The sequence below is a fragment of the Perkinsus marinus genome (assembly GCF_000006405.1).
Source record: "Perkinsus marinus ATCC 50983 genomic scaffold scf_1104296958234, whole genome shotgun sequence".
Lineage (NCBI taxonomy): Eukaryota > Perkinsozoa > Perkinsida > Perkinsidae > Perkinsus > Perkinsus marinus.
The window spans coordinates 651,886-665,268 of NW_003206847.1; the positions used below are offsets into that span (position 1 = coordinate 651,886).

Consider the following 13,383-nt stretch of genomic DNA (forward strand, 5'->3'; position numbering starts at 1 on the left):
ATTGGTTGGGATGGACCAACCATGGGATGGCAAGAAGACATGCCTAGTCCTTATGGACCTGTTATTCTTCATTATATCGATAGGCTATGGCCTTTACATTAGGTGAGAGCTGTCGATATGGGGTTATTCTGGCACAATTGATAGAGCAATATGTTCATCTCTACTGCTCTTCATTCTGTGTGCAACCGGTCGTATCACCCAGATTCGGCCGTCCAGCCGGGCCTCTAGTGGGCTCTCCTCTCGTCCTCGCTCGTGGCGGAGCGATGGGCACACTCCTGTACAGTATTGCTTTGTTCGCCACCATGAGCCGTCGATTAATTACATCGCTATATAAGATGACTGAGTATAAGCCCCTGTTACACTCTCTTTCAATTCATGTACATGCAGCCTGGATGTTAGCATTGTGTGTGGTGGTAAGACTCAAGACTCAAGTAGGTTGAACTGATCTCTGGCTCAACCATCAGGTGCATGTTCTTGGTCATCTGGTGGGTACAGTGCCTGTGTTTATTGACACTGAAGCAAGCATCATCAATTCAGTACGTTATCCCTCAGTTCGAAATTATTAGCAAATTGTCCTTCAGGTATTAGTATGTGCCAAGTCTAACTTTCGCCCTCTTTTACCGTTATTGGTTCCCATTCACCCACCGTGTCCATTAGAATCAACTCCAACAGTTTGGAGTATATTTTCAAGCACTGTTGGTTGGTCAGGCATAGTCCTGATGTTCATACTAGGACTAATGTATGTCTCACTCATTGTGATATCCTTTGTTGGACTTGTGTCTCTCAGGGGACGCTATTCTCGAAAGAAGTTTCGATGGTCTCATCATAAAACTTTTCAATTTATTCATACTACATGCATGCTCCTTTTCATGTTACTTCTTTATGTGAGTAGTCGCTGCCTACACTGTCGCTTATAAATCGTGACTGCATGATTTAGTGGTACGATTCGCGCTTACGGTACATGAGGTCGCGGGTTCCATTCTCGGCTAAGTGTGTTCGTGAATGATCGTCAGATACACGGTTCATCACAACTTCTAGGGCACGGTTTGCCCTTCGTAGTCCCCATCGTCATGCCAATATGCCTAGTGTGATGGCACACTTTCTTAGGAGTATCGAATAGAGAAGCCTTGCTAACCTCAGGTACACATTCTCCCGCATTCGGCGCAATTTCCATCGCCGTCTACTCATCATCCGGGCAGAGAGTGTAAGCTCGGAACTACTAAGGATTGATATTGCCACAGGAGAGAGGTTCTTGAAGCGGTGCAGTCCAGGGTGATCAGTAAAGGCCCTGGGATTCGAACCTGAGACCTCGAGGTGTCGCTTCAGGATGTATGTCCACGTCCTTTGCCCAGAAATTTCGTGGTTCGAGTGGCATCCATTCAGTGTTGCCAATTGGCCCGCACTTGGTACGGGCTTCGTCAGGCTTTTAGTCAATACTAAAGGAGATTGGACTCGACAACTCCGTCTAAGGTAACAACAAGAAAATGTCACACTGACATTGCATATGCATTGGATCCACTGATCCTACTATTATGATGATGGCCAGGTGTGAGGAGAGGCCAGACGATCTCCCTCGAGTTAAGCTAGACGGTCCCTTCTGTGCTCCAGCACAAAGCATCAAAGCAGACTTTATGGGTCCGCCCTTGGTAAGAGAGACCGCTCCTAAGCGATCGTCAACGAAGAAGTGGTGGAGTAAACAGAGTGCTAGCGTAGGCCATCAGCCGTCTCAATGCATGGATCAATCTCACCCACCTAGACCCGCGACTTGGAATATACCAGCGACCTCGGTGATAGCGACGACGATGACCTAGAGCGCGGCCAGCTCGATGGCACAGCGGCACAGAATAATCATTGCGGGTGCTCCCAGGATGATGTCATCGTATGCATCGGTGCAGGAGTGGGTATTACACCCTTCTTGAGCAGCCTTGATGCAATGCTCAAGAAGGCAGCCGCGCATAAGGCCTCAGGTGAACACGAAGAGATTTGTCGAAACAAGAAGGTGAGCTCTTCTCCTGTGGGGAGCCCTCGGGATCTACGCTCTGTAAGGTATGGTTTTATTGGCTCACTCGGAATGCAGGGGACTTCCTCTCCGGCGTGAGTATATTGCGTCAGCTTTCGGCAGCTGCTTCAAGAATGCTCCACAATGGTGACACCGGCCTAGCTGGGCTCATAGAGGTCCATTTGAGATTGCATGTTACTGCTGCAGTCGGGGTAGAACGCTGAGTATTCGAGGCAATTGGTGAAGGATGCCCATGTCTTAGCCTCTGCAGCTCCAGAAGCCATCCACCTTCCTATTCCATGAAAGCCTAGGTAAACTCATCTGCTTGCAGTCAGCCACGGCTTCTACACCATCGGACGAGGAGAATAAGTAGACTCCTTATTGGTGACTCGCTTGAGCCATGCCTGATAGGCAAGCCTTCCTCTGTGACATTCCAGCCGGGTCAGTATTGAATGACTCGTACACAGCCGACTCGTCCGACGATACCATGAGCATAATTCGAGATAGCAACCATGGCAGCAGTATACCGATCCGCTTTGGTCGTCCTTGTTGGCCACAGGACTTTGTGAACATCGCAATGAACGATCGTTGTCCACTCCACAAAGGGCATACAACAAATTCACCAGGACTAGTAGAGGCTCCGACCAAATGGGTGTAATCTTGGACAGCTCTCACCTTGGAGCATGTTGGCAAACTAGATACCTCTGTGGGAATACTAGACTGCAGGCTGATGTAGCTGATGCATGCCGATGGGCATCCAACGAGACAGGGCATAAATTCGTAGCCTTCTACTGCCACTGACATCAGCAGGCTCAATGTGCGATATGGTCAGGTACTTATGTGTGAAGAATTCTGATCAACACAGTAGTAGTCGTCAACAGCAGCAGCAAGTCGCTTTCGAATAGTTAGAAGTGTTCTATTATATTATCCCCAATGCATTTGCTGACATAGATCGGCACAGATTCATTATAAGCCGTCCATTATGGGGGCGCTCGAACCTTATATCACATATATATATGATATCGATGAGCATTCTCGTCCACCGCTCTGCATGGAACTCGTCTTCTCTTCTATTGTGATCCGGTCTTGAGTTAATAATAGAGGGAGGTATGACAATATCAGCCATTACGCACTCGCACATATGACCGCTGCCAAGCACTGGTCGTCCAATCGTCAATTTCAGCAGGCAAGTCTCTTCGTCCCCAGCGTGCCTCCATGTATGCTCTCTTCAGGCCATAACCTCCTGGCTACTGGCCATTATCATCGTCGTCGTCACCCTCTCACCTGGCTATGCTCTGTCGAAGGGTTCTTATGAAGCTGACCATGATGCCCCAATAGTGTTCAAAGAGAACCTAGTTGAACTTGCCATGTTGGATCCCATTTATTTACAACAAGAGAGTAAGTATATGTCTCATCAGCTGATGCGTGTATGTCGATTCAGGGCGAGCGCTGTATTACCAAATCCCTGTTGGCGGCTCGGCCGTACCAATGCCTCGAGGCCCGAGTGAGGACGAAAGTTCGAAATACGTGGCTGAGTTGTTGCAGTACTTACAAGCATTCAGAAGAGACATTGACACTAAAGTAAGAAGACTATTATCTAGTCGTTTTCAGGCGGATCATTTCCACTACGCATGATGTTCCCTCAGAAGCCGGACCATGGCAAAGTGGTAGACGTGGCGTCCAACGCCGTGCCGAAATCGCCGCATTCGGCACATCCCCAGCAGCACTTAGAGCCCTCTGAGGCTGTCGGGGTAGACAATACAGTAGACTTGCATGCTTTCTTCACCGGCAATTGTGTAGGTCAACCACATGCTGGCGGCTCGAGGAAGCTGCCGGGCCTTCGCTGAGCAGAGTTGCTTGAATCCCGCCTTAGATGCACAGCCCGACGCGCAGCGTGAGGCCTCGTTGTGGTACTTGTTCATTCGGTTAAGACTGGATGGTCAGGTATATTGGAACAAGCCTCTGATAGTGGACTTGCCACCAGTACACGTAGGCTCTCAGTGGAGCAATGCCGAGAAGACGTGAGAACTATAATGCCGTCTGTGAGGGTTATCATGGCCTCAGACCTGTGATGCTGAAGCCTGTGTGGATACGACCAACGAGCTCCGCTGCCGAGGATGCCTCCGCAACTGCTTCCGGTGGGATGCGAAGGCTTAGCGATGATCGAGGGCTTCGGTCAGATACTGCCTATTCCAGCATGAGCTGCTCTGTATGAGGCGATTGTGTGCATCATCTATCCTCGCTGCTGTAGACGCTTTCGTGAGGACTGTCGGCAGCGGGCGTGGTCCGTGGGCGGGGAAGGGAGAGGCCTTGTCCAAAGTGAGTGGCGCTGTTGGTAGGCTATTATCATGTTTCACTGTTTCGTTATAGGCCATTGGTGTCCATTTCTCCACCTTACAAGGACAACAGATAGACGAGACCGCCAAGTAGGTGGGGGTTGGTTGTGTGTGAATGGATGTCTGATGTTCTCAGATGGGTTCATCAAATCCTGGATCGAGATGTGACACATCCTCAGTGCACAGAAGATCATACAGCTGACAGCGATCCGACGGGATACCTCCGCAAATTGGTCGGTTAGCTGAACGACTCGATCTCGAATTCATCTTCGTCATGAATTGCACAAATGCTCTACAAGTTTGATACTCAGGTTACATGCACTCAAAGATCTCCTCAAGTGGCCCTTGAGAAGGCAACCGAAAGCACTGTTGGGCCCCAGGTCCTATGCGCCGATATGCCGGATAGAAAAGTCGCTGATGGTGAGTTCTCGTTGAGTCCCGCATGATTTATGTAACTGCTCAGGTGGGGCTCCGGTCAACTTCACAGCCATCGCTGAAGAAAGGTCTCAACGCCTTTGGATTCACATGACTAAGGATGCCGCAGTGGTGCATGCATGAACACATGCTTAGTACAGAGGTTGTCTGCGCTCTTTGTTTTTGCGTACGGAGTCATGTGGTTCACGCGAGCGCACGGTAGCCACCTATCCCTAATAATTGTAAACTGAACGAAAAGGACTCCTGTGATACCATTGGAGTCAACCCGTTTGTTCAATAGTCAGATTTTTTGTTATCTTCAATATGTTCTGGCAATGACTTCTGCTCGGTCGTACTCACTCCGAGCGATCTTGCCATAGATGAATAATACTAAGGTTCGCCCAACAGCTCCGAAATATATCGATAGTCACGAGGAAGACTGAAACGATCTGCATGACGTGATACACAAGGCAACTGAGCTGGTACTCTATAGAGATTCATACGATAACAAATTCCCCCATCAACCGATGCATGAGAGCTATCAGGTCATCAAATGCTTGCACAAGCATGGCCAGCGATGAAACAGAGCCGGAGTTTAGAAATAGCGTGTTCTCGAGCTCTCCTACATGCTCGACTGATGACGATCCGTCGAGATATTGCTAGGATCTCGTCATCCCCTTTACTTCAACCCAGTGCCGGCTACGATTCTAACAACGAACATCTCATCAGGCATGCTTTATTGTATTGTAAAAACAGCTACGATAATATCTAAATCAGCTTCTCTATATTACCCTCACCCTCCTCTACGACTTCTCGATTGAGCACGTTCGGCGGAAGAGTGGGAGGGACATATTTCCCGAACTTCTCCACATCTTTCTCATTCGTCTTCTCATAAATATCACAAAGTTTCGCATACAATGTAGTCAGCTGAAACGGCTCGTCGGAAGTCATGACGAAACCCCCGACGGAGGCCATCACGTCCTCCTCATATCTCATTTCGTGACCTAGATGGTAGTTGAGGTGATCGAGAACCATCTTGCACCCGTAGTGGCCACCGAAGTATCCCAAGGGTGGCAGAGTCCCATGGCTAAGCGTCGGGAGAGGATCGGGTTCTCGGTGCGTCGCATCCATTCTACCCTGGACATATAGCGGGTTGGATATGGGCGCGGTGATGCTGTGAAGTTTAGCCACGTCGCCAAACGTTACGTCACTGAGAAGAAAGATTGTGTTAAGGAGATGCTATTATATGAACAGTTCTATTGTCAACATACATACGGCATTGAGTTAGGAACAGGTCGAGAGCTAAACCAAGAGCCTACTAGTGGAAAGTGTGATTGGAACAGCGCATCATCCAAGTGTGGAGGCAATTCTTTTCCCAGTCCACAGCGAAGACCCATGGGACCGTCCGGTTCTCAACATAAACTGTACACGTGTTATCTCCAGAGTCTCTCACAATGGCTCTATCGATCTGCAACATCCAAATCCAGCAAACTAGAGAATAAGAGGGAGCACTTAGCCTACTTCAAGTGCTGGAACCTCCCGCACTCTATCCTCTACAAGTCGTCGATAGCCAGCAGTACTACGCGTACTGGCGTAAACTAAAGATGCACACAGGACCAAGGAAGATAACCACATCATGTGAAAAGAGATACTGATTGTATGGATAGGTTGATAGTCCGCTTCTACTGAGGAAGATTAGCCCCGGAAAGTTTTTTCGAGTGGAATACCATGACAACTCTCGGCGAGCGAGAATAAACATGCTGGGATTCCGACATGCACAGGTCCATTGCGTCTGACGCTAATATGGATGGATACATCTGATGTGATCACGTTTTGTTGAGCTGTTCACGCACGCGTGAGCCAAGAATGACTATGAACGCAACAGCTCTCAATCCTTGGTGAAGCTACAGGATCCGGAATGTACATGCAAAGAGGAAGTTGAAATCACTGAGCAGGGGTTGAGTCTTCTGGTTAGTCTTCAATGTCAATTTCCCCATTGTCTAGGGTCTGCGCAAAAACTCCACGGTCGCGAAGCTTATCAGATCTGTCCTATAGAAGAGATCGACCTCCAAACCGTTATGAAGGACCTGGCCAAACTCTCTCTTGTGCCGCATCTCGCATATGAGCTGCAGTGTAGTCGAATTCGCGACTGATTCGGATCCCCTTGGTTTCTAGCGGCGATAGCATTCAACTACCAATGCTGTTGTCGTCTATGGTAGCTTACGCTGGGCCTCCGTGAAAGCGGCTTTCAGAAAGCCTCAGGCTGAGGCCCTCAGCATAGCCGTCCTCTGAGAGGACGCTGATCTCATTGACTCAGGGGTGTCAGAGGACTCCTCTGACACCATTCAGAATTGCGGCTCGTTAGCTACAACCCCAGAGGCAACGGTAAACTGTCACCAGAGAATAGCGCAGGTCTCCCATCATAGAGATCACCGAAATGCCGGACGGAATCTTATGCAGAGCAGAGGATAAGTTGAAGACAATTGTGCTCATATTTTTAACTCGTTGCCATCTCAATCAAGAGTAAGCAAGTGCAGTGCAGAGAAGATCCCACGCTAGTCTCAGAGGCGCGACTGAATTCAATATCCTCCTCGTGTTTGTTGGTGCTGCCACCACCACCACACTCACGACGGGTGAATGTCCGCACTAGACCTACCGAACCTAGTATGATGTATGGAAGTTTGTCGTGTAGGTTGTCTAAGGAGCTAGTAGGGGGGGGACGAACTATTCATAGAATGATGGAATAGTCATGGTATCCTCCGCAAGCCGTCAATGCCGTTTCCCATCCCGCCCAACTATCTCAGCCTGATAGATAAACAACGTCTACCAGGCTGAGATTGTACGTCTATTAGAAGTGAAGAATCGGAATGGTTTTCAGTAACATCCTCAAGCCGTTTGAAGTAATACACTTATGCGGCACGCCAGTACACAATTGTCATAACAAAAGGCTATTGAATACTCGTGAAGCGGGTGTAGAAATGTTAATATGATCTATGCAAGAACATCATCATCACAAACAGTAGGTATACCGAGACAAACAGGAAAGCATCGAAACTATCAGAAGTTGTCCCAGTCAAAATCGTCGCCCCATCCCTCGCTGACTTTCCTCGCTGAGGCCTTCGGTTCTACAGCAGAGCTCGGGACGGTCCCCGCCTTCGGCACATGGTGAATGCCGTCTCCAATACTTTGACTCGAGAAACTCTTCACTCCATCAGTTGTAGGATCTAATAGCGAATCCTTCTCTTCAGTCTGAGCTTGTTAATATCGAATTACCTCGTGATAGCTTCATCGCCGCTATATTGCCGCTGGTATGTTCATCATCTAAACTCCCTTTGTCACTCCGCGGAGTGTAATGACCATTGGAAGGCGAATTGTCTTCCGGTAGGGGTACGTCATCAAATTCCCCCCAGAAGTCGTCCCCAACATTATCCAACCCGCCACCGAAATCAAGATCGAGTTTTGTGCTGCCCGTTTTCTCTGTAGACACTTCGAGCGGGGCCTGATAGGAAAGTAAGCCAATACGCACACCAAAGACAACCGACTATGGTGCAACCACGAAAATGAGTCATATGGGTAAGGTTCGAGCATGAACGAAGATACTGATGACACTCACGTTCATAGCGACTGAATTATTATGGGACGTGTTCCTCTTCGCAACGATGGGTGCCGGCGGAAGCGGCGGACCATTAGTCTGGACCTTCGAGTAAGCAGCCCCATGACTGTCGCCTATGGTACCGGAGGTTGGGCCTGTCTGTGAGACGCCCAGACCGAACCTATCAGGATGAAATTATAACAGTGTTCCGCAGTGTTCAGATAGTAGATGGAAAATCTATCAATAGTCTACTTGCAGACAACAAGACAGGCTCATCCCAAGGCACACCTTCCGAAGACGTTATAGACACTACTGCTGGAGGGAACGCTCTTCTTCGCAGTAGCGCCGTTGTCAATTCCATGAGGAGAAGCCTCCCCATGATCCTCCTTCAACTGCGCCTCACGTCGCGCTTCCAGCATACCTTCCCGAACTAGTCTGATACGAGAGTAGAATGGATGAGGTAGAGCGTATCCCTCTGTACTTGAGCATTGGCTGGATAGCGTCATAAGCAGCATCCTGCACTTCCGGACTCGGATCGACGATTCGAAGCATCAACAACGGCATTGCCTAATAGAGAGCCAATAGACTGGAGATTTCCTTCTTCTGCTCACCTTCCCTCCAAGATCTGTTGGGTCGTAGATGCTGGACGTGGCCTGTATCGCTTGAATGCACGCCACTCGACAGGGCGGGAAACTATCCTTCATACCGGTTATAAATGCATTGAGCAGGATCTGCAATAGATGAATAAGCAGCACTGGTCCGATGATATAATGGTGAGAGAATCCATCCATCCTGGCGGAATAGGCATTAGAATCGTTATTCGGAGGACTGAATGCTCTCACCTGAGGTTTCTGTGCTGGGTCAAAGTGATCAGAAATCTTCCCTATACAAATGGCGGTGTTGGTACCTGGGCTCACCATGTGTCACGGCAGAGCCATCCGCACAGCAAGCAAGCCTCACGGATTGAAGGCTCTGGATCGCCTTGGAGCTTGGTAAGGTTCTTCAGCACCTTATTCGTCACCGTTGACGTTTTCAATTTCGGCGCTAGCAGGACCTGGGTTGCAGGAATAAACCACTGAGGAGTATCGCCGATTGGTATAAGTTTACTATCGACTTTAGAGTCTGCTCTCTTATGGCGCTATGGGAGTCATTGAAGCCGCTAGATATCTCAGGGTATCTAAGATCTGCATAACTCCACCAGATCGTGAGGCTCACCGCAAATGCTACAGTGTATTTTCGACCATCTTATTGTCCATATGCTCTACATATACGCCCATATTGCACAGTAGCCGATACCGAATCGTACCTGAGTACGCGCTCAACGGCTGGTTGCACCAAGCTCGACATATCATGAGTGGACATAGACGGCCAACAGGTCAGTATCGCGGGAAAATACGATCTGATTTAGTCTCACACGAGACTTACGATCTGAGGATCCGAACAACTTCAACACGGTGGGGAGAAGATCGCGCTTGAACTGCTCGGGGTTCAAATATGCACCTGATACGAACGACTCTAATCTAGTGTGAATCACTGATAGTTCCACTACTGATCTTTGTGAGGTTCACCAGTGCTGGCGCTGCTAAACGAGGAACAGCATTCACCACCTGAATATAATACGGAACAAACATGCATTTTGAAAACTATACACGTTGTGAGTTGATAGCTGAAGACGGCTTTGTGAGCTGGAGTGTACGCACCTGGACTAAATCCTGGAGCAGAACAGTCACTTGCATAGTCACCGGCAGGCTCGGCAAAGCGTTCGGTAGCAAACCTGAGAATATGCGATAGCCTCAACCTCAAACTCGTCTTTCGATGTTTCAAGCGATTCGAGGTGTGAATTCGACAGTCAAAAGGTCGTGATATTCCTTAATGCCTAGCTAGGATTCAGTGCCCGTCATAAGACGAGCTCAATGGCAAAGAGCGAACAACTCGAGACCGAGAGAGGCAATTATCAATGGTAACACGGCATGGAATTCGAGACGTGAGGATATCACTTGAACACATAAACAACCAGTGAAATAGTCAAGTCACTTGGCTCAAGTGGATAATGATAGTAGTGGACAGCACGGAGAGACATGACCCTCCATACAATAGGGGATATTTGGAGCGAGACTCTGGAGGGAGCGCGAAGACCATGAATTCTAGGTCCGTGAGCAAGGACGTGAAGAGAATCATGAGGAGTAGCACGGAGAGTATCACAATGGCGACAAATAGTCTCATGATTGCGTTAAGGACACTGCGTTTGAAATCTAAGTGAATGATAATTGAAATCTCCTCACGTTTACTGAGACTGAGGTATCATCCATGTCTGCAATTGACTGAGTCGCTTTCACTCACTTATTTGTATATCGTTTCAAGTACAACCTTACACGCGTGAACAAGAGTAAGCTTTCACTCCTAGGCAGTGCTATTAGACAGTACTCAGTCAGTGAAGATGTCACTTCGGAACGCTGTGTGAACGCTATCATGCCCCGTAAGCTACGGCTCTGTTAGAACCCTTTTGTCTGGTGATCAGCCTGTTCTCGCCGCTGACGCACCTCGGCACATCAGAGCATATCACTGGCACTGCATTTTCCGGAGACCTAGTCTTGACTAACCCCATGGAGAAGACGGAATTACCCTAGCCAGCACGGGAGCGGATGTCACTCCTAAACTTCACGTCGACGTGAGCATAAGTATGCACTAGTTTAGTGTCACTCAGCTCTTGCTGATTGACGGGAGACCTTGTCCACTCACGTTCAAGTGGAAATTACAAATCCAGCACTTTTAAATAGCCCACAACATGGTGTGTAGAGGGTGATCCTGGAACCCCCGAGTTGAAGACTTCCTCAAGGATAATTAGCAAATCGCCAATGGTGGCAATCTCCTCGAGTCGCTGTGAGCCATTACCCAGCAGAGACCATGATATAGCTGAGGAAGAGTCAATGCTCCTCCGGATCATGTGCTCCCGGTGGAAGGATCATTGTGTTAGCGATGGTTCTCCACATTGATCTGTTGAAGAGTTCCCAAGTGCCATCCACAGTGAACCGATCCACCGTAATGATATTGCACAGTTTGATGCTTCTTCACGGGTAGGAATATCAGACTCTGGAGTAACGTCACCCCATGGATACAAGTTCAGGATAGAGCATGAAAATAGCGGGTCGCTAGCTGGACTCGGCAGTGAAGGTAGTGACTTGAACGGTAGTAATCGTGTTTCTGATTTGATTGTTCGAACCAGAGCTAGTGACGTAACCTGTGGTGTGAGTGTCCACCGATTTTACTCCATCAGCCACCCCAGACGGAACTTGGGAAATAATTCAGTTTACGCCGGTGTATGCATTAATGCCCCCCGGAAGATATGTTATTCTCCGCTCACCAACTTACTATCGAAAAACTCGTCCTGTGCCGCCGCCGTTGCCAAACGAAACTGAGACTCTAAAAAATGGACGATGGTAACCTGAAAAGATATGGCTGGCAAAACCCGAAATTATAGAACCACGCACAGGAAACAAACACAAATGAAGACGTGTCTATTCGATTCAGCCTATTCCCGGGGATATCAGATGACATGTTCACTGAGACCTCTCCAGACGAGTGCGAAACTAACGTCGAGCGTAAATGAGTCAGTATTGTTATCAATTCCACTAGGGGAGATTCCATCTGGGGTGGTTACCACAATGATGTCAAATTTAACGAGACCTGCTCCTTGGAACCGCAACCACTGACCTGAGTGTTTTCCTTCAGGAAGCCGCTGTACGCCAATCTAGAGACGACCTTGCCAGCATCACGCGTTCGAGAGATCTCATGCAGCGAGAGGCTGCGGAATCCGGCACGATACTAAAGAGCACGTCATAAGTCTATACGAAAGCTCACATTTGCGATATACCTGACTGGGTATACTAGCCGCAGGATCCTCGCCGGGGTTGAGAGATCCTCCTCCTCTATATAATACTTCACCGTTCAACAGGTATGCCGCTACTAAAGCTAGACCATAGAGGTCGACTGCCGACGGGTTACTCGATACTAGGTTACGCGGTGGCAAGAATCTGAGAAATAGTAGTAGAATGATAGCAAGAAATATGGTTGAGGTAGTGAAGTCGAGATCTACTGTTACATCTGATAACTAAGACGCATGAGAAGTTCAGTAATGATGCTACGTGTAATAGCCCAGTCTGAGTGACCCGTCTCAATGCAACGATAGAGATACTGTCGAGTTTGCACGTAAGTGAATGAAAAAAGGCTGAAGGCTCTGCCCTTCAAACTGCCTGCTTGTGACGCTTAATCAGTTGAGTCTAGGAGTCCCTTAGAGGATTCGATAATATCGGACCGTCAGCGTTCGACACTTATCCCTCTCCCAAGCCCTGTAAGGCCACCGTTATCACCTCGTGAGTTTCGAGGACTCAATGTCGGACATAAGCCTATTGCCGTCAGCTTCTGAGATCGGCCTGGCCAGCTCAAAGCCACCAAGCCGAAATTCTCCTTTAGGGGTGATAAACACCGACTGAGGCCCGATGTTACCTAATGATACAAAATGACGATTCGAATGTGTTCCTCGATTCCCCAATTGAAAGGTAGAATTTCGCCTGCCACGAAATTCTACTTCACACACGGATCGTGCCCAAAACCGCGTGGATTACGAAAACTGAGCCCTATGGTGAATCCCACAGTAGAGCTATGTACGCGAAGAGATGCATACAGCATATTGTCAATACGTCATCATTGCTCAGTATGTTATCCTAAAACGAGCATATTGTGTATTACACTCGTCCCGATTCTAGACTCGAGAAGCAACGGAACCGACCATCCACCCATATTACCGTGTACTAACTTCCCGTCCACTATTACAAACCGCAAGGCAGAAATGATAGAGTACCTGAGAGATGAAGCAATGCTATCGAGAGACTTATCTACACTGGGCTGATGTGAAATGATAAATGTCTTCAAATGAGAGATGCCCTCGGAGAATGAGAGACTCATAAGCAATAAACGGTACGGTACTGCCGGGTATTATCCAGTATTTCAACAAGGCATTGACCACACGATTGCGAGTATTACTA

The 13,383-nt window shown here is 48.4% G+C and overlaps 6 protein-coding genes across 6 annotated transcripts in view; 3 read left to right on the plus strand and 3 right to left on the minus strand.

Moving 5' to 3' along the window:
- Window positions 1–1,532: 1,532 nt before the first annotated feature.
- On the plus strand, window positions 1,533–2,372 carry Pmar_PMAR006224 (hypothetical protein; the record flags this gene model as incomplete). The annotated part of the gene is made up of 4 exons (XM_002774552.1): window positions 1,533–1,709; window positions 1,757–1,999; window positions 2,047–2,211; window positions 2,331–2,372. 4 exons carry the CDS (start codon window positions 1,533–1,535, stop codon window positions 2,370–2,372), a joined length of 627 nt encoding a protein of 208 aa, XP_002774598.1.
- A 1,258-nt stretch (window positions 2,373–3,630) lies between these two features.
- On the plus strand, window positions 3,631–4,577 carry Pmar_PMAR006225 (hypothetical protein; the record flags this gene model as incomplete). Its single annotated transcript, XM_002774553.1, has 7 exons — window positions 3,631–3,750; window positions 3,800–3,893; window positions 3,944–4,020; window positions 4,064–4,137; window positions 4,180–4,318; window positions 4,370–4,425; window positions 4,472–4,577. 7 exons carry the CDS (start codon window positions 3,631–3,633, stop codon window positions 4,575–4,577), a joined length of 666 nt encoding a protein of 221 aa, XP_002774599.1.
- A 45-nt stretch (window positions 4,578–4,622) lies between these two features.
- Pmar_PMAR006226 (hypothetical protein) lies at window positions 4,623–4,893 on the plus strand (the record flags this gene model as incomplete). Its single annotated transcript, XM_002774554.1, has 2 exons — window positions 4,623–4,755; window positions 4,799–4,893. The coding sequence occupies 2 exons, from the start codon at window positions 4,623–4,625 to the stop codon at window positions 4,891–4,893; spliced, it is 228 nt and encodes a 75-aa protein (XP_002774600.1).
- Window positions 4,894–7,734: 2,841 nt separating this feature from the next.
- Window positions 7,735–10,077, minus strand: Pmar_PMAR006227 (conserved hypothetical protein; the record flags this gene model as incomplete). Its single annotated transcript, XM_002774555.1, has 11 exons — window positions 7,735–7,973; window positions 8,023–8,248; window positions 8,363–8,522; window positions 8,630–8,776; window positions 8,823–8,908; window positions 8,953–9,072; window positions 9,184–9,248; window positions 9,302–9,395; window positions 9,756–9,841; window positions 9,891–9,948; window positions 10,042–10,077. The coding sequence occupies 11 exons, from the start codon at window positions 10,075–10,077 to the stop codon at window positions 7,807–7,809; spliced, it is 1,245 nt and encodes a 414-aa protein (XP_002774601.1). The 3' UTR covers window positions 7,735–7,806.
- Window positions 10,078–12,212: 2,135 nt separating this feature from the next.
- Pmar_PMAR006228 (hypothetical protein) lies at window positions 12,213–12,372 on the minus strand (the record flags this gene model as incomplete). Its single annotated transcript, XM_002774556.1, has 1 exon — window positions 12,213–12,372. A coding segment is annotated over one exon (160 nt), but the record flags the coding sequence as incomplete, so codon positions are not given.
- Window positions 12,373–12,704: 332 nt separating this feature from the next.
- Window positions 12,705–13,383, minus strand: part of Pmar_PMAR006229 (hypothetical protein) — a gene marked incomplete at both ends in the record, with an annotated part of 1,013 nt that continues 334 nt past the window's right edge. The window contains 2 exons of the mRNA XM_002774557.1: window positions 12,705–12,844; window positions 13,144–13,199. Of these exons, the coding sequence (XP_002774603.1) occupies window positions 12,705–12,844; window positions 13,144–13,199 (196 nt within the window). The remainder of the gene's footprint in view (window positions 12,845–13,143; window positions 13,200–13,383) is intronic.